At 36.5% G+C, this 26,876-nt stretch overlaps 1 protein-coding gene across 3 annotated transcripts in view; it reads left to right on the top strand.

Moving 5' to 3' along the window:
- The window catches only part of LOC110451587 (synaptotagmin-9-like), a 191,013-nt gene extending 164,377 nt beyond the window's left edge, over positions 1–26,636 (top strand). For all 3 annotated transcript variants that reach the window (XM_021499704.1, XM_021499705.1, XM_021499706.1), the window contains 4 exons: positions 6,315–7,159; positions 16,663–16,783; positions 21,471–21,642; positions 25,219–26,636. In XM_021499704.1, the coding sequence (XP_021355379.1) occupies positions 6,315–7,159; positions 16,663–16,783; positions 21,471–21,642; positions 25,219–25,450 (1,370 nt within the window). In that variant the 3' untranslated portion in view covers positions 25,451–26,636. The remainder of the gene's footprint in view (positions 1–6,314; positions 7,160–16,662; positions 16,784–21,470; positions 21,643–25,218) is intronic.
- The last annotated feature ends 240 nt before the right edge of the window (positions 26,637–26,876 follow it).

The following is a 26,876-nucleotide window of genomic DNA, read 5'->3' as shown; positions in this document are numbered from 1 at the left end:
CACTATAACATGGCAGGTGCTACCTCCCTATAAACATCAACATAAACTGTCTGGGGAGATGCTCTAAATCAACTGTTATCGGAATATAATGCGTGTGACAGGTAGACCACTCAAAAATCCTCATTCTCAATGTCCAGACACAAAGTCAACTTTGTCGCCTTCGAAATTGATGTCTGGTCAGATTATTGCTCAATCGGTCATTCCTACATCCTGCAGGAAATGCTGTCAGACTGGACCGTTCTCCAGCCCCCATAATTGCGTCACATCACAGGATTACTTCAGTAAGGCGATCCGATATATAATACGGTCAGGACGGGCAATAGTCACGGTAGCATGCCAGTACTAATGAGAGAGCCAGACAAAGGACAATCGAAGGTCAACACAGGGACAGAAATACTCTCAGGTTATGCAATAGAATGGAACGCATGATTACAATGGTATAAATAGTTTGTGTTTACATGTATCTGTAGTATTACAACAATGGATTGCTCTTTCAGTATTGTACTTGCCAGATCTCAGAATTTCAGAGGAAGACTTTAGATTTTCACTCTCATTATTATTTCTAATTCCAACAACCCAGGTGGAGTATAAAATGGTCTGGGGTGGATGTTGCGGTATCTGTGCTGTAGCATTTGAAGCGAGGTGGCACTACAAATGATGCCGTTGGAAGCATGTTCCCACTACAAACAGAACACATTACATCTCCAGCACACACGCAGGCGTAGTCACACATACATGTAGGGAGATATAAGGGAGGTATTAGCCAGGTGGCATAAGACTAGTAGTTAGCGCCTGATACGGCAGCTCCTGCGAATTCCTCAAAAATTGTATTGATTAATGTATATGGTAATTGTATTAATTGTATATCTATGCACTGTAAAGCGCTTTAGAGTGGCTTAATGTTAGCTAGATAGGGCGCTATATTAAATGTTGTATATTATTATTATTATTATTATGATTATACCCTATATAATGTTAATATAGAGATTATTATGGTTACAGCTTTGACTGGCTGTTCTTCCATTAAATAACTGTTAGATAACCACTTCCTCACAATTGAAGTTTGAAGTTTTGCATGTAAATCAGACATATTAATATGATCAATATTTATGAGTTGAATTAGTTATTTGTTGAGTTTTCACCCTTTGAATTAATGATTTGAAGAATTATTGCCCTTTGAATCAATGATTTGAAGATCGCCCTTTGAATTCATGATTTGAAGAGTTATTGTCCTTTGCATAGCAAACTTGCCTCTTGGTCTACGTCTAATTTTCTCAAAACTTGGTTGGTTTTACCACCATCAATTTAATTTGTACATCTTTTTTATTGATTTATTGCAACTTGTGTTCTTGAAGCATTACAAAATTTTCCAAACAAATTAAAGGTTCCCTCAGTTTACCTCTGATAGCCTCGAAACTTGTTTGGGTTTACCAATATGTATAGTTGCCATCTTTATCAAATGTATTGATCAGATAATCATTAATAAAGTAATTGTCTTTTGTGTACGTGAAGAATAACAACTAGTCTGGTGATTTCCACCTGATGTCCTTGAAGCTTTGTAGAGTTTACCATCACAGAAACCTTACTGTGTTTTGACAAATGTATTATGTAACTTTGCAGCACTCTTGAATATCATAATCACCAATTTTCCATACATTTGGTGTTTTGCTCAAATTTCATTTGATGAATTACAATACCTATTGTACCATATTTTACTTGTTTCATCTGTTCAAGTCAAGGACACATAAAACAAGTAAAATTTCAAAATAAATTTAAAACAAAAGAAACTGTTTCAATCGATTGAAAGAAAATAACTTTGACTTAAAATCAAAAATCAAATTTAATACAAGACAATTAAAATCACCCATCAATTGACACAGTAGAAACTATTCGGCAAACAAAGAATAAATTTTACATAAACCTCTAGATAGGCAATAATGAGAGAGTAGAAATGGCTAGCAGAGGGATATAGAAAGATAATGTAAGAGCCTGCAATAAAATAAAGTAAAAGCCCTTTTAAGGATACCCAACAGGAGCACGGAAAAAGACTTTGCAAGCAACTCAAAATAAATCTGGATTTATACCAAGACTCCAAAACAAAATAAAAATCTTGAAAATTGGAACTACATGTAAAATAACATGATGCCTCATTGTAACCTCAAGATATATTTAACGTGGTGGCCAAGTGGTTAAGGTGTCTGACATTCTGCTACCACTAGCCTCCTCCACTGGGTCGCGGGTTCGAGGCCTACGTTGGGTAGTCGCTATAGGTACTGGCCACAGGTCGGCTCCGGGAACTTCAGCTTTCCTTCACCGCCAAAACCTGGCATGTATTTAAATGAACAAACAAACAAACAAATGTAACAAAAGCCTGTTAATGGTTTGTTGTGTTACACAGTTATATAGGATGTTGATCAGGTTTTGGGTCTGTTATGTCAGACATCCAGTCACCTGAATCAGTAATAAATATAGAAGGTTTGTTCCCTCCCCTCTTCCCTCTACCTGACAAAAAATAGATATGAAAGGTTTGCTCCCTCCCCTCTTCCCTCTCCCTGACAAAAAATAGATATGAAAGGTTTGCTCCCTCCCCTCTTCCCTCTCCCTGACAAAAAATAGATATGAAAGGTTTGCTCCCTCCCCTTTTCCATCTCTCTGACAAAAAATAGATATGAAAGGTTTGTTCCCTCCCTTCTTCCCTCACCCTGACAAAAAATAAATATGAAAGGGTTGCTCCCTCCCCTCTTCCCTCATCCTGACAAAAAATAAATATGAAAGGCTTGCTCCCTCCCCTCTTCCCTCACCCTGACAAAAATGTGTTCCCTCCCCTCTTCCCTCACCATGACAAAAAATAAGAAGAAGAAAGGCTTGCTCCCTCCCCTCTTCCCTCACCCTGACAAAAACTAAATATGAAAGAGTTGCTCCCTCCCCTCTTCCCTCACCCTGACAAAAAATAAATATGAAAGGGTTGCTCCCTCCCCTCTTCCCTCCCCCTGACAAAAAATAAATATGAAAGGGTTGCTCCCTCTCCTCTTCCCTCATCCTGACAAAAAATAAATATGAAAGGGTTGCTCCCTTCCCCTCTTCCCTCACCCCGACAAAAAATAAATATATAAGGTTTGTTCCCTTCCCTCTTCCCTCTCCCTGACAAAAAATGAATATAGAAAGATTGCTACCTCCTCTCTCTCCTTACCCAGGAAAAAAGTCCAGATTTGCCTGTTTGTTTGGACTTGTCAGGGACTGTCTTTGTCTGGTGTGGATCCTCTGGCCTCTGTTACTGATGAAGGAATTAGGATATTTATATTGTCTGATGGGAGAGTTCTGCTAGGCTATGTTTAAGTGACCATCTGACCCATCCAAATGGTAGACACAGCCAGATCATTCCCTATTGGTCACTGTGACCTAAATGAATACAGGAAGCACATCGACTTTATCTATCTTTCCTGTCACGTTCACCTTTAACCATTGATGGAGTACTTCAGATTGCTGACCCCTGCCACCTGAGAGTTACCACTGACAGTGTTCTTTACAAATCTAGGTTGAGACTGGAAAGGGGAAATGTCACAACATTCCTGAAGGCCACTACAATAAGATGTATTTCACCTTACACTTTATACATATAATTTGTGGTAGAGTTAACTCCCTTACACATTATACTTGAGATTTGTGTAAGGGTTATCTCTCTAACTTACACATGTGATTTGTGTTAGAGTTATCTCCCTTACCTATGTGCTTGTGATTTATGTTACACTTATATCCCATGTTAAAAAAAAATGAACGTCTAATGATTCTGAATTACTAGAGATATTTCATGAAGTATTTGAAAAGATTTTGAATTCGAACTCTTTAGCAAAGCAGATTTATATTACAGTAAGCTAGGATACATCCTTAAGTATATAACCATAATATTATTTTCGTTTCCCACATAAAACTTATAGCATGCATGCATGCAGTTCCCTACATCATTACTGTTACAAATGTAAAAGTCATCATCTCTCTAGAGCCTCATTATGAGAAATAGAGCCTCACTTTAAGTTCTGGACTGATCAATGAGATTCCAACAAGTGTCAATTCAGACCTATACGTGTCCCACTTAAGCTCTGTGGTCCTAAATGAGTTGACCTTCTTCCAGGAAATTGAATTAGGCTGACCAACCCTTGCTGTGTCATCATTCTAGTGTCTCCACATTCCTGTAGCTACTGGATAGTTAGTTTATTATTGGAGGGATGAAAGTCCTGTTTAATTCCCTAGTTTTACATATTTAGCCTCTCAGTCGTCTCTTGGGGACATTATGTACAGGAAAATGCATATTGTATATCTCCAACATTGACTCGGCTGTATTTGAAAATTGTTTACCACAGCAGAATGTACACGGACGCATTTGATAAGCAAACAGGATTGGAGGTGACCAACACGTACGCCGGAAGTGTCTCTCCGTAGAGAGGGGATACAAATAGCTGAAATCTCCACAGAATATTTGTCTTCACACCTCCATTGTGTTAGAAGTGAGCTGAAAGTATCATACGGGACAGAGTTTTCCCGTTAATATTGTCCCCTCATTGTGTTACTTATGAAGCAACCATCTTAAGGGACCATTTATTCCATCACATAGGTCCTATAGATTGTGTTCTGAAGATATCGTCTGTCCTAGTAATCTCTTAGGAGAAGCCACTGACCTTCTACCATAGGCAAGATCTCATTATACTTCTACATTGAAAGGCTAGGCGTGGTGTCGTAAAATCTCTCCTTATATCACAATGTTAACTTACTTTATAAGTACGACAGCACTGAAATGCAGAAGACCAAGTGTGGTATATATTTTCATAGTTTCAAATTGTACATTGATGGCCTCATTAGGACATTGAAATGTACTACCTAGTTTTTCCGTTTTGGTGTCGAAAAAATTGCTTTATTTAAAATTAAGATATATTTGAAATGTCCCATACAGTTATCAGGCAACATTTACTGGAATTTCAATTGAGCCATTTCAAAAATAATTCTGCACCCACACAATTCGTACTTAAACCCTAGAACATATATTATTTTACAAAACCTTTCATAAAAATACAATTGAAACAGTTACAAAATGATTGAAATGTTACCTTTTTTTTAATAATCTGATTTGTTTAATTTAATTAGGCAAGCACGATTTCCAGATCGTGATTACTTTGATTTGAAGTGTCAGCTAAATTTAGGACCATATTGTCCCTGCTATTCTCAACAGAGGGATCATATAACGGTGATCTGATCTTGTTTAACTGCCAACGACATTTGGATCTGACAGTAGTCGGCACTGCTTTATAGACTTTTCAATAGGTAAAAATGAGTATCTGGTATTTTCTGTACTTTGTCAGACGACAGATGTGGAGAACGCAACCTACAGCTCATGTAAGTCACTCCTCTTACAACAAAAGGGATTGACATTCTAATGTTATTTTAGGCGAAAGCTGTTGCTTCATGATATGTCATGTATTTGAGATCTGTAGTAGATTATGCATATATTGTATTAATACTGTCAATATTGGGTGGTCGCTGGTGCAGTGGATAGCACATTCACCTTAAAATGCTTTCACCAAGGAGGCCGGGGACCGATTCCCCGATCCAAAGTGAAAAAGGTATGGCGTCACCTGTCCAACCACGGGGGTTTTCTCCGGGTACTCTGGTTTCCTCCTTTAAAGACCTTTTGTTGATTTCCATCTGTGACAACAAGAGTGATTAATATTAGTTGAAATAACATCTGTCATAATTGTTGTAAAATAAATATATAATACTGTCTACTATATTGCAGTCTACATTTTTTTGATCTTGTGATTTCTTGTTAAATTCTTTACAATGTAATTAAGATTTTATCATCATTTGATCCTCCCACTTATGTATCGCATGAAGACACAACAGCATAGGGAGCAAATGAAGATGTAGTTTTAATTAGAGTAAACATTTTCTATTAAGTTTGTCCCTTACAGTCCATAAGTTCAATAAGTTGCTGAATGCAAGTTTGTCTAATTGATTTTCAATTTTACCAGACTTTTGTCTTCAATAGTTCCTTGTTTAATTGATGTAAGTATTTGAGTGAAAAATAATACGGTCACTGTGATATTCTAGACCATATATCGTTTAACGGCAAATACGGGTAATTATGGACAAAATATTTTTTATTATAAAATTTGAATTTATAGTAAGTCATGGTCTGATCCCAAGGAATAAGTAATAAATTGTGGAAGCATCTATGACATGCTGTTAACATTGCAGTTCAATCTGACTCCATCAACATTGGGTGATACCAAGTCTTTCATATGCTTGTATTTGTGTTTTTCCAGGTGGGTTGCCTGCGCGGTATTTGGTGGCACTGATCTCGGGCGTAGCGGGTGTATTTATAGCCCTAGTGGTGTACCTCGTATGGTTTTACTGTCGTCAGAAGCGCACCCAGCTCAACTGGCACGGGTCCTCAGACGGTGAGGACTCCCCAAATACCGTGACGAACGACCTGAAGATCAGTCAGAGTACACCCGACCTGGTGCACCAGTTAATGGCTGAAAATGGCAGCATCAGTCACTCCAAACGTGGAATTTTTAAATCCACCCAACGTCAGGCCACCTTACCAACTGTCTCAGAGAGACATGTGTCATTTCAGCGACAACTTTCCCACAAGTTGGACTTCTCAAATATTGAATTTACGGTGCAAAGTATAAAACACAAGGAACAGCCAAACCTGGGCTCCATCAAACCGGAGTTGTATAAACAAGTGTCCATCGACAGTATTAAAAGTGAACACATGCTCTGTGGGAAACTTTTCTTCAGTCTCAAGTACGACCATGACCTTGGTGAACTAAAGGTCCTTGTGCACAGATCTGAAGATTTACCGGCAAAAGATTTTTCTGGAACGTCAGATCCGTATGTAAAAATATATTTACTACCAGACAGGAAACACAAATGTCAGACAAAAGTTCACCGTAAAACTCTGAACCCAGAATTCAATGAATCATTTTCGTTCTCGGTACCCTATAAGGAAATTACGTCGAGAACGTTGCAGTTTAATATTTATGATTTTGACCGGTTTTCTCGTCATGATTTGATTGGTGCTGTTGTGTTGAAGGACATTTTAAGTGAGGGCAGTTTGGTGAAAGAAACATATTATGTGCGAGATATACTTTCAGCCAATCAGGTGAGTACAATATTATTTAAATTATGCTTGTAAGATTGTATTTTCAGCTAATCATGATAATACATGTAAATTACTTGAAAATGTAATTCCAATCTATCAGGTAAGTTTACTGCATATGATAATCAAAACCTTATTGCTTGAAATAGTTATAAAATCATGATTTAAAAATTATTCTATCTTGTGATGATTTTACCTGGATTTGCATTCATGTTTTTACATTAAAGATGGAAGCCATGATTGCAGTCAATCATTTCACAAAACTGTATTATAGCATTTCACTACATAGACGACAGTGTATAGAGGGTGGTATAAAAAGAATGTTTTATAGAAGGCAGAATACAGAGGGAATTTTACAAAGGTGGGACAAATGAGTAACGAGTAAAGAATAAATGAGATAATATTGATACCAGTTTATAGAGGAATGGTGTCTAAATGGCAGTGTATGATATTATAAATACTACACTCATTAGAGTGTAACAGTACCTAGGGTCAGCCCGAGGGTATCACTGTCACCTGGGGCGAGGCCAAGGGTGACAGTGATATCTGAGTATCAAGTCAAGGCCTGTATAAAGCGGGATGTGTGAAGATGATTGAATGCATGTATGCAATTTAGGGGCATTCTAAAGAGATTGATGTGTATAGTAAATCGAACATTTAAAAAATAAGAGTGGCTTCAAGAAAGTGGTATTTATAGAGGTACAAGTGTTTTTTGGAATAGAAAATAGCAACATATACGGTATATGGTAGTTTGAGTTAATTGTAGAAAACTTTGCATCTTTCATCATTGATGCATACTGGGAGCATGAACTCCTCTAGAGGCTCCTCAATCTATTTCTCTCTCTCATCTTTATGTACTACATTGGGAATCTGACTGCCTGCAGGTTGGAAACTGGAAAAATTAAATAAAAAATAAAAATATGCATTTAATTTTAAATACAGGTATTTATAATATTGGTATAATATATTATAGGACCTCTGAAATAAAGGGGAGGTAATCATAGAGGATGATGGAGAGCTCTTTTAAAATTCATATCGCTTGGCTGTGAATTCCAAGCAAATACAAAATGAAGTACTCATGGGAGACTAGTCTTTTATGAGCAAAATGGCTAGCTCTCTATATCAAAGCCACATAATCCTTTATGAATTGTTAAGTTTTCTGGTGGCATCTTTTGTGTTTTTATTTTCTTGTTTTACAAAATCGGAACTGTGAAACTTGTTCAGATTGAAATTAAGTCAAGCTCAAAGGTAATTGTCAAATTTGTATGTGATAAATTTATGTACAGCTAAGTGACCAACTTCTCTGCTTTTTGAGACAAGGAATCAAATGAAACATACAGGGAAGCACTCAACCTGTTGGAATGTTTACCCCTAGAATATCACAGACACTATACTACACAGGAAATGAAGAAAACATTGACACGGCACGGCCATTGTTGACACGGACATGTTATTTATTCTTCATCTCTCCGTAATCCCGTCAGACCAAACATGCGAGCACATAAGAATAGTGCCTCATTTCCTCCATCCTGTGCCTGGCGTCGTAGTAACACGTTTCCACTCAATTGTGCCGTTTCATCACATCCATGATATTGACCTCGTACAACACCAAGTGTTAAGTAACCCATGTTCGTCTTTGATCAATTCTTTAGCACTATACTTTATCACATTAAGGTGTCGACAGGAAATGCATCAGGTTTTATTTCAAGAGGAAAGAAATGTGATCTAATAATTTTTTACTTGCAAGTTCATTTTGTTAGCTTGACTTCTTATTGAAAATAAGCAATGTTGATTAGTAAAATATACCAGATAAAAAAAAGTATAGGTCAACTACAAATTCCATAAGAAATATTAAAATGATTAACCATTGGAAATTATGTAATAATAATAATAATAATTTGAGGTTCTTATATACTGCTTTATCACAACCTAGTTCGTAGGTCGTCTCAAAGCAGTTCACAAATTATTATCCGTGGTTATAGGGCCTTTGCAACCAGCCAATATTGTTCTAAACTCCCTGGGGAGCAAACAGCTGATGCTGCCATTTCGGCGCTCACAGCTAGCATTCTACAATTCTAGCACTGCCCAACCATGTACTCATTTACAGCTGAGTAGACTGGAACAAGTGGAGTAAAGTATCTTGCTCAAGGATACAACACAGTGCCGTGCCTCGAACCCGCAACCCTTTGGTCACAAGCCTGGCATCCTAGCTACAACTAGACTACCGAGCCTCCACATGTACATTTAATATAGGAAGATTTTTGATATTTAATAGTTAACCATTGGATACTATGTATATTAAATATAGCAGAATTCTAATTTGAATGGTTAACCATTGGTTATCCAGTATATTAAGTATAGCAGAATTATAATTTTAATGGTTAACCATTGGATATCTTGTACATTAAGTATAGCAGAATTACAATTTTAATAGTTAACCATTAGATATCCGGTATATTAAGTATAGCAGATTTATAGTTTTAATGGTTAACCATTAGATATCCAGTATATTAAGTATAGCAGAATTATAATTTTAATGGTTAACCATTGGATATCTTGTATATTAAGTATAGCAGAATTCTAATTTGAATGGTTAACCATTGGATATCTTGTATATTAAGTATAGCAGAATTCTGATATATCATGATAAACCATTGAATATCTTGTGAATTTAGTATGACAGTATTTTAAAAGAACAGTAATCTGATATTAGATGGTTAGCCATTGGTAATCTTGTGTATTTGTAAAAAAGAGATCTGATATTTAATTATAAACCATTGGATATTTTGTATTAAGTATCACAGTATTCTGATATTTAATGGTTAATCATTGGATATCTTGTGTATTTACCGTAATATAGTAGAATTCTCATATTTGATGGTTAACCATTGAATATCTTGTGTATTTGGTATCATAGATTTCTGATATTTGATTGTTATCCATTGGATATCCGGTATATTAAGTATAGCAAAATTCTGATTTTAATGGGTAATTATTGGATATCCGGTATATTAAGTATAGCAAAATTCTGATTTTAATGGTCAATTATTGGATATCCGGTATATTAAGTATAGCAAAATTCTGATTTTAATGGTTAATTATTGGATATCCGGTATATTAAGTATAGCAGAATTCTGATTTTAATGGTTAACCATTGGATTTCTTGTGTATTTAGTATGGTAGAATTCTGATATTTAATGAGTAACTATAATGGATATTTTGTTATTTAATATGACAGAACTCAAATATTCAATGCCAACCATTGGCTATGTTTTATATTTAGTACGACAGACAGAATACTGATATCTCCACAAAGGACAGATTCAAGCATTCCAAGCTACCATAAAGAAACAAAAAGTAATAAAATTCCTCATTTTGCTGAAACACTGATGCATTTTCAGAATTTTCGTTTATTTGAAACCTTTCTGAGATTATGTGTTAATGGAATGTAGCAGTGTGTACGTATGTCTTCACCATTGAATGGCTGAGTAAATATTGACATTTTGTAGTTACTTAAAGATCCATTACTTGCAGAATAGCCACCATTTCAAAACTGAAGAAGTGTTGTATTTCTACATGCTCATTTTTTGTATGGTACACAAATGTACTAAACTGTCAATAGAAACTGATGATTAGGTTTTAAAACCTTAATGCTGTCATATTCATCAGCTAACAGCATGTGTACTTCGTGAAATTCCTTTATTTCAACTGGTAATGGCAGTCCATCAATTTTAAGGCCAATCAGAAGAATCCAGTATTGCATTAAAAAACAAAATTGATTTGATAAAAGACTACAATTCAAGTAATTTCCAACAAACTTAGTTACTATCCATTTTGTTGTTAGTGCTTTCTTCCCCATGCTGGTGAATGTTAGCGGTACTTTTTCCCAGAAATTAAGACCTCTCTAAAATCCCTGAGGAATAATTGTGTGAAATGTGTGAGACTATTTATTTCCTTGTCAATGGGAAAGACATTCTCTATAACCACAAGAAAAGTTGATTCACTGATTTGGAGAAACTGTTTCAGGATTTTGTTTCCCCCAGCAAAATCAGACTTAATAAAAATACTGATCAATCTTATTTGAAAGGGATGCCTGAGGAGGTTCTTCAAGTGAATAATTTGTTTTTAAGAACACATGGTTAATGTTGACAAAAATGGACAATTGTGCAATATTTGGGGAAGTTACTTTGATGACGAAAGTACCTTATTGTTACAAAGATTCTGAACTGACTGTCTGTATCAAGAGCTCTGATGACACTGTTACAGTCATACAGAGGTCCAAGGCTTACTTCTGTCTGTGTCAAGAGCTTTGATGACACTGTTACATTCATACCGAGGTCCCAGGCTTACTTCTGTCTGCGTTTTAAAGACTCTTGATGACACTTTTCCAAGGTTTCCTCTTCATGATTCTGTAAGTGTAAAATTGATGACACTGGTTTATTTTTATATATTTATTTTATTTTCAAAAGAATTTTTTCAATACAGTGACAATAATAATGGATCAGTAATTCATTCAGATCATATAATTATAATTAAGTATTTGTCACCAATCATCTTTCATATCACCACTCATGCCATACAAATTATGCAAAAGAAATTTGTATCACTAAAGACTGCATATGGATAGGTATTATTTCATTTAATATCACACTGTATTGCTATAAGGAAGAAGGAAGGATAAAAGGAAAGAAAAAGAAGCTGGTAAGAAAACAAAAAAGAGAAAGAAGAAAAGATAAAGACAGATATCAGAACAAGCATGTCAGGGAAGGAAGTAAAAACAAAGCTAGATACTAATTAAAGTTAAGTAACAGAATTGTTACTGAATAATTAAGATATCAGCCTGAATCATGTTATCATAGCTGTCAACCCTCCCTCATTTGGAGGGAGACTTCCTCATTTTGACCAACATTTACTAATCTCCTGGAAACTCCCTCATGATAGTCCAAACTCACGCCAACTCAAAGTCTAGATCCTGTGGTCATGTGATCTCCAGGTTACTGCAGGGTGTATGTAATGATCATAACAGGTGTGTCTGAATCAAATGAACGCTTTTTGGAGTTATTTTGAGGCATAAAAAAGGGACAGATAAATTGAAGAAAGCAGTTTCAGTCGTGTTTCACACACTTTCTCCCTCATTGGAAATGTGGAATGAGGGAGATCTTCCTTATTGGAGGTTTCAGAGGTTGACACCTATGTGTTACAGAATTTTCTTATTGACTCTGTATTTGAGCAATAAAAGTCCTAACGATATCAGGGTTTCCAACTTTGTGAGTGTAAATGAGTCTTGATGAGCAATACCGGTATATAGTTATTTGGTGAAAAATGTTGCAGTGTGTCATAAACTAAACAGGGAACTATAAAATGGCAACTGTTATAACTCAAGCAGTCATAAAAAGTCAGCGTGTCAATCAACAAATTCATTTGGCAATAGAATGGCCCATGTCTAATCATAATAACTATAAAAAATGGTCACCAAGGATGTTTAAACACCAGAAAATTAATGTGAATGTCCTCGCTGCGGTGAAAATGGCAGATAATTGCTTCAGTTAATTATTTCAACTTCAGACGATTCTAAAAGCTCCATGTATTATCTCAATTATTCTAATAATTTCTAAAACAATCCTTCATCATTTGTTGAAATGATATTTTTAGTACCTTTGTCTTAATACCGGTAAGTTTATTTCTTGAATTATTCCAAATTTTCAGTTTAAAAACATCGCTGTTTTAACGGCCGTTCAACAGGGGATAGAATAAGTAGCCTAGCTATTGTGTTTTAATTTGAAAGCATCCAAAGCTATTCTGTCCTCAATTCTTTAACTTTATTCTCAGTTGAATATTTCATTCAACTTTTTAGATCCATTTGAATTCAAAAACCAAATCCAGATGAACACTTCATTAAAAAACTAAATTCAGAACTGTATCATTTTCTTTGGGGTGGAAAATTGACAAAGTAAGAAGGGGTATTATCATAAAAGACAATGCAGAAGGGGGGCTAAAGATGATACATATTCATTCTTTCATTAAGGCATTAAAACTAACATGGATCAGGAGACTATTTTCTAAATCTAATAAATGGCAATGTATACTTAACAAAAATATTGATATAGATATTATGGCTAACTGTGGATCAGAATACTATATAATATATTTGTGAAAAAAAATGCAAGAATCCATTTTGGAAAGATGTTCAAAACTCTTGGAAAACCCTCCATGATAAGGAAGAAAATTTGATAAATGGGAATAGGACAATACATCTATTTGGCATAGTACATTTTTAACAATAGAAAATAGAACTGTATTTTATAAAGAATGGTATAAGAAGGGAGTAATTATTATCAATGATATAATAAAAGACCTGAAAACAAGTCCTTTTTATAATTATCAGGAAATTATGGAGAACTATAACTTAAGAACTAATTTCCTTATCTTTGAAGGAATAGTTAGAGCAGTAAGGAAATATCTGAGGCATAAGGAAATAGTTAATGATGTTGTTAGTTATCCTTTTATTCCACTTAATCTTGAGATTTTCTTTAAAAATATTAAAGGGTCAAAGGACTTCTACAAGATACTCTGCAAAAATAATATCACAGCAACAGGTAAAATAAAGTGGAATGAACTCTTTAATCTAGATTATGAAACATGGAATTGAATATATAAAACACCCTTTCAAGTTTCGAAAAATTCTAAGTTACACTGGTTACAATACAGAATAAATCATCACATTTTAACAACCAATTCCCATATATTTAAGATAGGATTGGTAGAAACTCCATACTGTTTTTTTTGTAAAACAGAAATAGAAACGATAGTTCATATGCTATGGGAGTGTGAAAAAGTACAGTCATTTTTTTCAGAACTTTGAATTTTTATTAGACTCATTATTTATTCCATTTACTTTTAATAAGGAAACTTTCATTTTTGGCCTGCATAACTATAAAAGTACTTACTATACAACTGATAAATTTATACTACTAATAATGAAACAGTATATCTATAGATCAAGATGCTTGCAACAAACTCTATCAATTCATGCTTTAAAAAATGCTATTTTAGATCACTACAGAATTCAAAAATATATTTCTATAGGCAAAGGAGTGGATACTGCTTTAACAATGGAAAATTCTTGGAAGAAATGGAATAAATTATTAGAAATCACTCCCAATCCCTGACAAACCCAAAAAGGATAGAAAACATGTGTATATTTTACCTCTGTTAGTTAAATTTTGATTAAAAGAGAGAAATGTAACTCCCTGCCCCTTTACTGTTGATTTTTTTTTTTTATTATGTTTCAGGTTAAATAAATAGTTGGACTAATAAATGGACACACATGGACTCAACATCTTTACCACTTTGACCGCTTGTTGTCTTCTCATGCTTGTTGTGGTCTTATTCTGTAATGCTGAAAATGTTTAAAAAAAAATTAATATAAAAATAAAAACACTCTGTCACTTCAAAAGTATCAGATGCTTATATGAATAACAACAGATAAATCTCAACTCACTGCTGTAGAGTGAGTTTTATCATACCCTATTATTGGTTTTACTAGGAATCAGTAGATCAGCCTGTTATGTTACTGAAAGACTCAATGCACTTATGAAACCATTTCTTCAACAGTAAAAGCTTTTTGTGACAACCTTTTGAACGGTGTATTTTTCAGGACTTATACAATTAATATTTTTTCATTTAACACATTAGGGAATACACAGGAACACAAAAGCTATTTACCTATAGCTAATTACTCACTGTGTCACTTGAATTTTTTCCATTAGCCTACTGACTCATTGAGAAAAAGATCAGGTTTCTGTTGTGTGAAGCAACTTAGAGTTGAAGAAGCCTTTCTGACTTGAAGAACATCAGTTTCCCATCATGCCAATACCTAATTGTACATCTGGGTAGACTGGGTCAATCAGGATATAGTGTATTGTTCAATAGTTAAATGCTGCAATCACATTCTAATCCTTCATCATTTGTTGAGTAATGTAACGAATTAATAAAACTGCCTCTCAGTTCAGTATTCAGATGATATATTGTAGTTGCGAACCAGTTTTAGATGAAAAAGCAAACAACGTAAATCTGACAGTATAAGTGTGTGAGTTAGGTTCAGGCACAGATGCCTTCCGCCTCTGTGCGTGGTAAATTATGCGTATATCAAAATGTAACGTTTTATGTGATTGTCATGACAGAGAAATTAAATATTTATTACGATTCCCGTTGAGAATGGCCAAACCAGGATTCTATTTATCGAACTACTTCCTGTCCCACACACAGTTAACAGGATATCAGTAATGTCAATATGACGGAGGTTAATAAATCATTGATTTATCTAAATTGTATGTTCCATGTTAAAACCTGGTCATGATTTTGCCCTAATGAGTACTATATATATTCTGGTATGTTATCGTCACAGATACACCTTTTTACCAAACTATTGACAGACCTCGTTATAACCTTCAGTTTGACTCACCATTCCTATAATATTGATTACTTAAGCGTGTCTTTTGTGGTGAAACACACCTTTTGTATTCATGTGTTAATTCTTATACTTTATCATATTTATGACAATAAAACTTCTCATGATAGGACCAGCGATTTTTCTATTATTGTACAAGATTTGCTGCTCACCAATGCCATGCTTTATAAGCAGCATGGATTGCAAAATAACTATTCAAAATATATTTCCTTTCCATTCAGGATTTTCCCCTATTTGTTTTACTGTATACTGGGAAATTTCTGCCCAGTCAAACTTTGCTCTATGGTGGTAAAGTCTGTATTGGCCTTATGGTGGTGAAGCCTGTATTGGCCCTATAGTGGTGAAGCCTGTATTGGCCCTATGGTGGTGAAGCCTGTATTGGCCCTATGGTGGTGAAGCTTGTATTGGCCCAATGGTGGTAAAGTCTGTATTGGCCCTATGGTGGTGGAGCCTGTATTGGCCCTATGGTGGTGAAGCTTGTATTGGCCCTATGGTGGTAAAGTCTGTATTGGCCCAATGGTGGTAAAGTCTGTATTGGCCCTATGATGGTAAAGTCTGTAATGGCCCTATTTTATAGTGACTGATATATGTTTAAGCATTATTTTTCAGCATAGATAGATCACCTTCTAATTAGATACAATCTACAATATTCGCATATTTTTCCAGTGATGACATTTTTTTTTATTTTTAATTTTTAAATACTGATAAAAATTGGTTTATGATAAGATTGTCACATATCTCAAAATGGGAGAAATACTGCAACTGTTTTGTACATTAAAGGAGAAGTTTGACTTTGGAGAGTTACCTCCCCCTAACTATTAAAAGTTGTGTTTTGCACATTACAGGAGAAATTTGAATTTGAAGAGTTATCTCCCCATAACTATTACAATTGTGTTTTGTACATTTCAGGAGAAGTTTGACTTTGGAGAGTTACCTCCCCATAACTTTTAAAGTTGTGTTTTGCACATTACAGGAGAAATTTGAATTTGGAGAGTTATCTCCCCATAACTATTACAATGGTATTTGTACATTTCAGGAGAAGTTTGACTTTGGAGAGCTGATGGTATCACTGTGTTATCTCCCGACGGCTGGAAGACTGACGTTGACTGTGGTCAAGGCCCGAAATCTAAAGGCCATGGACATCACAGGTTCATCAGGTATAGTTTTATACCGTTAAACTTTGTTACTTATAGTATGTTCACCAATGGAAACATATTTCTGAGATAACGGCATCATCCAATTTGTTTTTGAAAAAGAAGGACCAAGGTGAGCTAATGCCACACTGCGGCTTCTGTTTATTGTCAGTCTGTGAACAAATTCTTCAAATGACTTCTCCTTAACTACTGATCAGAATTGAACCAAACTGATTGAGATTCAAACGTGATGAGGATTTAAAATTTTAAATGGGGGCTGTGGTGGGGCCAAAAAAAGGGTGATTTGGCCATATTGCTTTACGCAACTTCTTCTCTGAAACTATGAGAATATCAACCATAATTGGTTGGAAGCATCCCTATTAAAGGATGAAAAAAAGTTTGTAACTTGGAAATGATCAAGATCTCAACCCTATAACCACATATACAATTGCTGAGTATAAAGAGACAAATATACATATAGTTCCAGGATTACCCTTGGGTCTGGCCCCACCCATGGAGACTTAGTCTGTGGGTCATAACTTTAAAACAGTTGCAATCCCCACTCCATAATCAAATATACAATTGCTGGGCATAGAGGCAACACAATAGTGGTATTAGAATTGACGCTGGGGACTGGCCACATCCCGAAAGACTTGGTTTCTTTGTCATAACTTGGAAACAGTTGAGATCCCAACCCAAAAACCAGATACACAATTACTTGGCATAAAGAGACAAACAGAATCATGGTATTAGCGTTGTCCTAGAAGTATCATAACTTTTAAATGTTTGAGGTTCCCACCACATAATCATTTATATATATATATAATTGCTGGGCATAAGGACATGAACACCACCACAATATGCATTTCAATTAACCCTGGGGTCTACTCCCACCCAACCCTGGGGTCTACTCCCACCCAACCCTGGGGTCTACTCCCACCCAACCCTGGGGTCTACTCCCACCCTTAGATTCTTAGTTCCTGGGTCACAACTTGGCAACAGTCACGATCTCCACCCCAAAACCAAATACACAATTGCTTGGCCTAAAGAGACAAACACAATCATACTACCAGTGTGCCTTGGGGACTGCCTTGCTCCCATCCACAGGGACTTTGTTAGTCCTCCAGTCATACCATGGAAGCATTTGAGATTCCCACCATTAACAATAAATCAGTTGCTGGGATGTGTGAGAATTTGGATACACAAATGCTGGCAGGAATTACCTGGGGACTAGCGGTATGCCTGGGTTGTTATTTGTCATACTACTCTTTAATATCCAAGTGAGCAGTACAGGCCCTCTGGTCCTCTTGGTTTTTTTCTGTGACCGTATATCACATATAGGGATCCAGAATGTATAGGCCAAAAAAGAAATAACAAAACAACATTTTTCATCTTTTTTTTGAAAATGAATATACCCTGGTAAAACAGATACATTGGTTTGGTACACCATTTTTAGCTCACCTGGTCCGAGGGACCATGGTGAGTTTATGCCATACTGCAGCATCCGTCGTCCGTTCGTCAACTTTTCCTTTGAAACGCTACTTGTCATGAACGACTGAGCAGATTTTGACTCAATTTGGTCAGAAGCATCATTGGGGGAAGGGGAACAAATTTTGTATAAATGGTGGGTATGGCCCCCCTGGGGGCTGAGGGGCGGGGCCCAACAGGGGCCCAACAGGGGCCCAACAGGGGAAATATAGGAAATTCTTTAAAATCCTTTTTCTTCTGTAGGAATGAAAGGATTTGTTCCATATTTGGTCTGAAGCATCCTTGGGGGAAGGGGAACCAATTTTGTATAAACCGGGGGTCTGGCCCACGAGGGGCCTGAGGGGCAGGGCCAAAAAAGGGAACACATAGTAAATTCTTTAAAATCCTTCTTCTTCTGTAGGAATAAAAGGATTTGTTCCATATTTGGTCTGCAGCATCCTTCAGTGAAGGGGAACCAATTTTGTATTAATGGTGGGTCTAGCCCCCCTGGGGGCTGAGGGGCGGGGCCCAATAGGGGAAACATAGCAAATTCTTTAAAATCCTTCTTCTTCTGTAGGAATGAAAGGATTTGTTTCATATTTGATCTGAAGCATCCTAAGGTAAAGGGGAACCAATTTTGTATAAACAAGGGGTCTGGCCCCTTAGGGGGGCCCAATAGGGAACACATAGTAAATTCTTTAAAATCCTTCTTCTTCTGTAGGAATGAAAGGATTTATTCCATATTTGGTCTGCAGCATCCTTGGGGGAAGGGGAAGTGATTTTGTATAAACCGAGGGGCCTGAGGGGCGGGCCAAATAGGGAACACATAGTATATTCTTTAAAATCCTTTTTCTTCTGTAGGAATGAAAGGATTTGTTCCATATTTAGTCTGAGGCATCCTTGGGTAAAGGGGAACCAATTTTGTATAAACTGTGGGTCTGGCCCCTTTGGGGCCCAATAGGGGAAACATAGCAAATTCTTTAAAATCCTTCTTCTTCTGGAGGAATGAAAGGATTTGTTCCATTTTGGTCTGAAGCATCCTTGGGTGAAGGGGAACCAATTTTGTATTGGGGTCTGGCCCCCCAGGGACCTAAAAGGGGGGCAATTGCGCTATGTTGCTATTAACTTTTTCTGTAAAATTATGCCATGGATATCGATCATATTTGGTCAGAAGCATTTATGGGAGGCAGGGATTCAAAATTGTACAAATGGTGGGGCTGACACCCCCCTACCGTGCTAAGGGGTGGGTCCAAAAACAGTTCATTCCTTGGAAATGGTTGAGATCCCCACGGTATAACCATATATACAATTGTGGAGTATAAAGAGAAGCATAGCCATTTGCTTCCAGGATGTTCTAGGTTCTGGCCCCACCCTTTGAGACATTGTCCCTGGGTCATAACTTTGAAACGGTTGAGATCCCAACCCCAGAACTGTATATACAAATGCTTGGCATAAAGAGACAAAAGTAGTCATGGTATTAGAATAGACCCTGGGGTCTGACCGAACCCCTAGGGACCTAGTTTCTTAGTCACAGCTTGGAAACAGTTGAGATCCCCACCCTATAGCCATGCATATATACAATTGTTGAGTATAAAGAGATGAATGCACATATGCTTCCAGGATGGCCTTGGGGTCTGCCCCACCCTTGCAGACTTAACCCCTGGGTCATAACTTTGAAACGGTTGAGATCCCCACCCCAATACAAATGCTGGACAAAAAGAAACGAATGCAGTCATGATATTAGAAATGATCCTGGGGTCTGGCCACAACCCTAGGGATCTAGTTTATTTGGAGTATATTTTGCTTTGTTTGCTTAGATATCCAGGTGAGCGATTCAGGCCCTCTGGGCCTCTTGTATTATCACATGATATTTATACATGTACTTAATTGTAACACCTCAATACTCTATTATATACAACAAACATTTATACATCTGTTTCAAAACAAAACAATTTATCATATTGGCCTGAGCACAGCTTTCATTGTTTATATTAGCTGCGGGAACCGTAGCTTCAGGGCCCGATCTTTTTAATTTAAACAATATTTTTTTATTTTTTTAAAAGTTCGGGCCTAGAAGCTACAGTTTCCGAAGCTATGTTTATATGTGACACAATCACTCGGTGTAGGCAGGGTGTTTGTAGCTGTGCAGTCTGTGCTGTGACAGATCGCAACAATACTTGTATGGCTACAATTAATCTGCTAGCATTCCAGCATAAACACACGCATTGAACACATAATCTGAAAGAAGAGTAGCATCCTAACCTACGAGGTTGATTTTAGCATCATAGCACCTTCAGGTTCACACAGGCTTAAAAAGCATGATTGGCTACAAAACCATCAGATTAATGGCTGGTAGATATAAGACAAAATGAAATCCAAATGTTATTTGAACAATAATTTACATACTACAAAATATTAGTGAAAAACACACACCTTAAATAAAATGATAGTGCCTAGCATTATAGAATTTCTCAGAGTAGGAATGTAGATATCCAATTAACATACAGTGTTCGGTCATGTGATCACTCAATAGGAACTTCCATGTTTAACCATTGCTGTGCAATAAAGCAGTCTCTTATTGTAGGTCGTCTGTTCATACACGTTCTGTTAACGTGAAATTAACAGCAATGGAGATTTTTAAGTCACCTGAGCTTTGCTCAAGTGCAAGACCATGCATTCTGATTGCTTTCTGTCCGTCATCGCATGTCGGCCGTTGTGTGTAATTTATTACATTTTTGGCTTCTTCTCAAGTACAAAACTTGCTAGGGATTATCCTTGGTAGAAGAGGATATCAAATTGTAAAAATGAAGTTTCCGCTTCACCCCAGAGGGCTTGGGCGGAGCTCAAAGGAGGAAATATGATAAAACTTTAAAAATGTTTTTCTTCAGACCCGGAAGTTCTAGAATCAAATTCTCTAGATGGATGGATATGTCTTAAAGTTCTCTATCAAATTGTAAATTTCACTATCCCTTGGTCATTCATTCTTCCCAGGGGAAGGGGTAAAGTTTCCTACAGTTTATATAGGGAAATAGCACTTTTGAGTATGTTTCTTATATTTTCGTGAGGAAATGAATTCAACTTGGCACAAATTTCTAAATTCTTCTTCTGTTTAATGATTGACTCAGGTGACCGCTAAAGCCCTTGGGTCTCTTGTTAAAAGTGGTCTCTTAACACAGGTGGTCTATTAAATAAGGTGGTCTCTAAAGCAGGTTTGACTGTAGTGTATGGGCGTTTGTTTTCACAGATCCCTACGTGAAGGTATCACTGATGTGTCAGGGGAAGAGAATAAAGAAGAGGAAGACATCGGTAAAGAGGAGCACGCTGAACCCCGTCTACAACGAGGCCATGGTGTTTGATGTGCCCCAGGAGAACGTTGACGATGTTTACCTAGTCATCAAAATGATTGACTACGATAGGTAGGCTTTCTCCTCAGTCAGAGTATATACTGTATACTGGGAAATGTTTGTCCAGTCAAACTTTTGCCCTTCACTCATAAATTCCACATTAGCCCTGTTTTAATTTCGCCTTTTACATTTAATTACTATGAATATTTTTTGTTTACAAATGTTTGTTGTAATGGTAAATTTGCCCTCAATAGGGAGGGCGAAAAAGGCGAAATTAAATAACTGCAGCAAAAAAATCCTGGTATACAGTATATGTCTAGTTTTACTTTTATCTTATTGATAAAGTACTTTTATTGTCCAAATCCTATGGCGAGGTAAAATTACTTTGACCAAATATACGTTGCTTTCATAGACAGATCTAACAAGGATATATTACCTACAGGACTTGAAACTTATGGGAAACTTCTGAAATGAAAGTAATTTATAAAAAAACATTGACTTTTATGATAAAATAAGTAATATAATTGACAAATGTTACAATTTCAGACATGGTTTGACCTTGATCTTTGGCCATGTTTTGACCTTTGTGTATGCCTTGGCATGATTTGAGCCTAAACGTTTATTTGGGGTTGACATCATTACGGATATACATGTAGTTCATCAGCCAACAAATGTCAAGGTGGACACCATGGAAAGGATAGCTATAGAGAAACAAAAGTGTGTATTGGGGGTCTACAGGGCCCTTAACCATTTGACGGTCATGCAGTAAGATTCTGATGTGACCTTGATGCATAACCTTAATGTATGACCTTTGCTGTATGTTACTGATAATTATATGCAGGCTCAGTGAGATATATATCATCAATGAAAACATCTACAGTGAAACTGGAGTTTATTGACACCTGACTCTACCTATACCTGTCAATTTACCAATGCCTGGCTTTAGTGACACCTGGCTTTACCAACACCTGACTTCACTGACATCTGACTTTATGGACACCTGACTTTACTGACACCTGGCTTAACTGACACCTGACTTAACCAACACCTGGCTTAACAGACACCTGGCTTCACTGACATCTGACTTTACAGACACCTGACTTCACTGACATCTGGCTTTACCAACACCTGACTTCACCGACATCTGGCTTTATCAACACCTGACTTTACAGATACCTGCCTTCACTGACATCTGACTTTACAGACACTTGACTTTATTGACACCTGACTTAACTGACATCTGCATTTACAGACACCTGACTTAACTGACATCTGCATTTACAGACACCTGACTTAACTGACACCTGACTTAACTGACACCTGGCTTAACTGACACCTGACTTTACTGACATTCACCGATATCTGACAATACATATGACTGAATGTCTCTGCACAATGGCACATTAGTCCAAAGGGTCCTGCCTCCCCTGATGTGAAAGTCCCAACATTTATCTGTATGTACCTATCTTGATAATTGCTCATGGTGGGGCACTAAAACTATAGCATATACCATGTATTTACTACTCAACCTCACAAATACATGCTAGAAACATTACCACTCAAAAATGGGAAATTTACTGTAAAAGTCCTCTGCAAGATTGTCTGCTAGATACTTCTATTCCTGATAAAAACATGATGTTTGTCCCTCGTAGGCCCTACTGAATGTCACCATCGGCAGCTCCTGTGTTTCGGGGGTTGACACTCGTATTATACAGTCATCAGAATCATCTGGGGTTGATCGATAGTGGAGGAAATTACCTACCGTAATTAAAATTATATTTGAAAGAAATAAATATTTTTAAAATGTCATCGTAAAATGTTCTCTTCAATTTGGAATTTGTTCTTTCAGTTTCTGATTTAAAGCAATAAAATATGAAATAATCTGCAATTTGGAATTTGTTCTTTCAGTTTCTGATTTAAAGCAATAAAATATGAAATAATCTGTTTTTTAGAGAAAGGTCTACACCTCAGTTTCTATTTTGAGCATGTTTTCCAGTGTTGGTGTACATTAAATATTTAACAATGCATTAAGATATAAAAATCAGTAGAATTATTTTCTGACATTGTAATTAATCAAAAAATGATTTTTTCATTTCTTCGATTGTATTTATGAAATGCATTACTTTTCCATTTTCAAGATAAGGATCCCAATCAATGTATATAATACACAGGATGTCCATTGGGTCTCTGTTGAATATTTTTTTATGCACTTATTTTCACAAATGACATAACACAAATAGATGAATATCCGGATATAAATGACAATCAATGGTATATCATTGAATTTCTGTTGATTTCATTTTTCAAATATCCTAATTGCCAGTAAATTGTCCAACATAGCATTGTAATATACTATTGTCTAACCGACCGAGCTAACTGGTCAACGAATGTGTTCTGGACCAAAAGCGCTACAATTATATCCCAAATGGAATTAAGGGGAGATAACTCTATATAGGAAAAACCTATAGTGTGGGACAGGGATTCTTACGTCACTTTTACTTAGTGATATTATCTGCAAATCAACTTTTGCTGATAATATAACAAAGTAAAAGTGACGCAAGACAGGTACAATAAGAGTGTTGTCCTGAAGAGGAGATACCTTGACTGTCTGCTCAGATTCCAGTTTCCAGACAAATTTTAAACAAATATAATAACAAGGGATGCAATCTAACAACTTTAATTACTTTAGACTGAGCCCTGTAAACATGAGGTAGTGTGTTTGGAGGCATTTAACTCTAGTGTACTGGTTTGGCTGGAGTTTGACTCTTGCTTGATCAGATTGAAGACAACATATATCATGTGAAGGACAACTTAACCCTTTCACTGCTGTAGACGGTAATGGACCCATCCAGATCAGTGCATGGCAGAGTCTATTAAAATAACATAGGGTGAAAGGACTAACAGCATCTTGAAATAATGATGTAGCTTTCGCTTATCTCTTGAGCCCTTGGTGATATTGTTTATGTCTCATTAAATATTGTATGTCGGTACGTGAATCACAAATAGAATAAGGAGGGATGATGATTAGATACCGTTGGGAAGTCGCTTTTGCAATTGGAAAAAAAAAATGTAATCTTATTGTGAGCCAGTGCTACTGGGAAAGTGTATCGGACTTTGTAAGAGGATGAATGACCTTGATACTGTAATCAGTTAGGAATGACAAAACATATACAACAGCAGCGGCCATTTTGAATGATTACATATTAAATAAAGTGACGTTTATAGGTGTGAAGTCGTACGTACGACCATTGAATTCCTTCACTGACAAATATGGCATGCAATGTTTTTCCATTGAAACATATACCAGAAATTATTACCAGAACAGACCAGTCTAATTTCCTTGATAAAAATTTATAGATTGTTCATACGGGATCCATATATATAAAATATTTGCAGACAATGTTATTATTTATGACACAATCATGATAAAGTACAGCATAACTGAATAAATTTGATCAAACTGAGCTATGTGGAATGAAAATTGGTTTGTTGTGGACATTCTCATATATTGCCTCAAGTATTATGTGGCCCTTGGTGCCATCGATGGAATCCTATCTGATTTGGCACCGAGGTAGCATCTAGGGACAGAGCTGCGTGTAACTAGATTGGATCAAGCCTTTCTCTGATCAGTGTTTTATATGTTTACAGGATAGGCAGTAATGAGGTGATGGGGTGCTGTGCCCTGGGGCCGAAGTATAACGGTATTGGCCGCGACCACTGGTTCGAGATGCTCGAGTCGCCCCGTAAGCCTGTTGCCCAGTGGTACGCTCTCCAGGAGCATGTGCCCTGCTGCAGCGACACAGCCAATGGCAAATGTAAGTTTGGCTGTCGACACTCGCGTCAGTCGACTGTCGACTCCAGCGAAGGAAGTACCTACTGATTAGCCAGATCATCCCATACATTTTGATTGGCTGTTCGATGATCACCAGATTGTGCGAATTGATCACATGATCAGTTTTGATTGGCTGTAGAGATGCACTTGGTTTGATATTGGCCATCTTTGATTGGTTAGTCTCCTGACAGACCAAAAAGGATGTGAGAAGACCGAAGTTATAGACGATGCAGTTGATCAATCTGCGGCTGACAGCAAGCGGATTACCAATGGATGATTGCACCAGGCCAATTTTTCCTTGACGCAGATCAACAGTTTGAGCTGCATTGTGAGACCGTATTGGAGGAATGTTGTGTCTAGTTTACCCAAGAAAATGAAAAAGACAGTTGTACATGTTTATCTATATTGTAGAGTGAACCTTTCTCTCTACGTATTATAGACACTGATACTGAAATATCCAGAAAACCATGAAATCTGCACGAGAACCAAAAGACACATGTGTAGACCATATTTACGACTGTAGGAATTATAGATGTGGGTGTATTGTATATGTCTTCACTAAACTTCGTCAAAATATGCAGGTCACAAATTAGAATGTTGATATAAGGGTTACTCACACTTGTACTTTTTTGAGCACATATAAAATACAGTAAAACATGTTTTTAACTTACACCAGAGGGACCTGTAAAAAAAAAATGTTACTTTAAAAAGGCATAATTTGTTATCATTTTGCTGGTTATAAGAATGTGGGTAATAAGTGTTGAGTATATGACAAATGAATAAACTCAAATCTAGGCACTTAAATTGGAAGGTGTAGTTGACACAATGGATGATTTCGAAAACTTTCCAGTACAATGTATCATGAAGATTAAAATAAATCGCTGTCATGTTGTTTTAATACTGTAAGATGACTGTCTACAAACACTGCTCAACACTGAATACAAAAATAGTCCTTAAACAGTGGTAGGCTTGAAAAAGCTACAATTGGACGATTTTAATACTGGTTGTTATGGACAGGTAGCAGTTATAGGCATGTGGTAGCTACAGACAGGTGGTCACTTTAGACAGGTTGTAGTTACAGCCATGTGGGAGATGAATGGTAGTTGCAAACAAACAGTATAGTTATGAATAGATGGTTGCTATCTAGATAAGTGGTTTTCATAGACAGGTGGTAGTTACAAATAGATGGTAGTTATAAACAGGTGGTAGTTATAGTTAAGTGGTAGAAAGAAATAGGTGGTAGTTATAAACAGGTGGTAGTTGTAATAGACAAGTGGTAGTTGTAATAGACAAGTGGTAGTTGTAATAGACAAGTGATAGTTGTAATAGACAAGTGGTAGTTGTAATAGACAAGTGGTAGTTGTGGTAGTTGTAATAGACAAGTGTTAGTTGTAATAGACAAGTGATAGTTGTAATAGACAAGTATTAGTTGTAATAGACAAGTGGTAGTTGTAATAGACAAGTGATAGTTGTA

Source organism: Mizuhopecten yessoensis, unplaced genomic scaffold, assembly GCF_002113885.1.
Source record: "Mizuhopecten yessoensis strain PY_sf001 unplaced genomic scaffold, ASM211388v2 scaffold6135_1, whole genome shotgun sequence".
NCBI classification, from domain to species: Eukaryota; Metazoa; Mollusca; class Bivalvia; order Pectinida; family Pectinidae; genus Mizuhopecten; species Mizuhopecten yessoensis.
The sequence above is the reverse complement of the archived record's forward strand: the minus strand, read 5'-3'. Positions and strand labels throughout refer to the sequence as shown.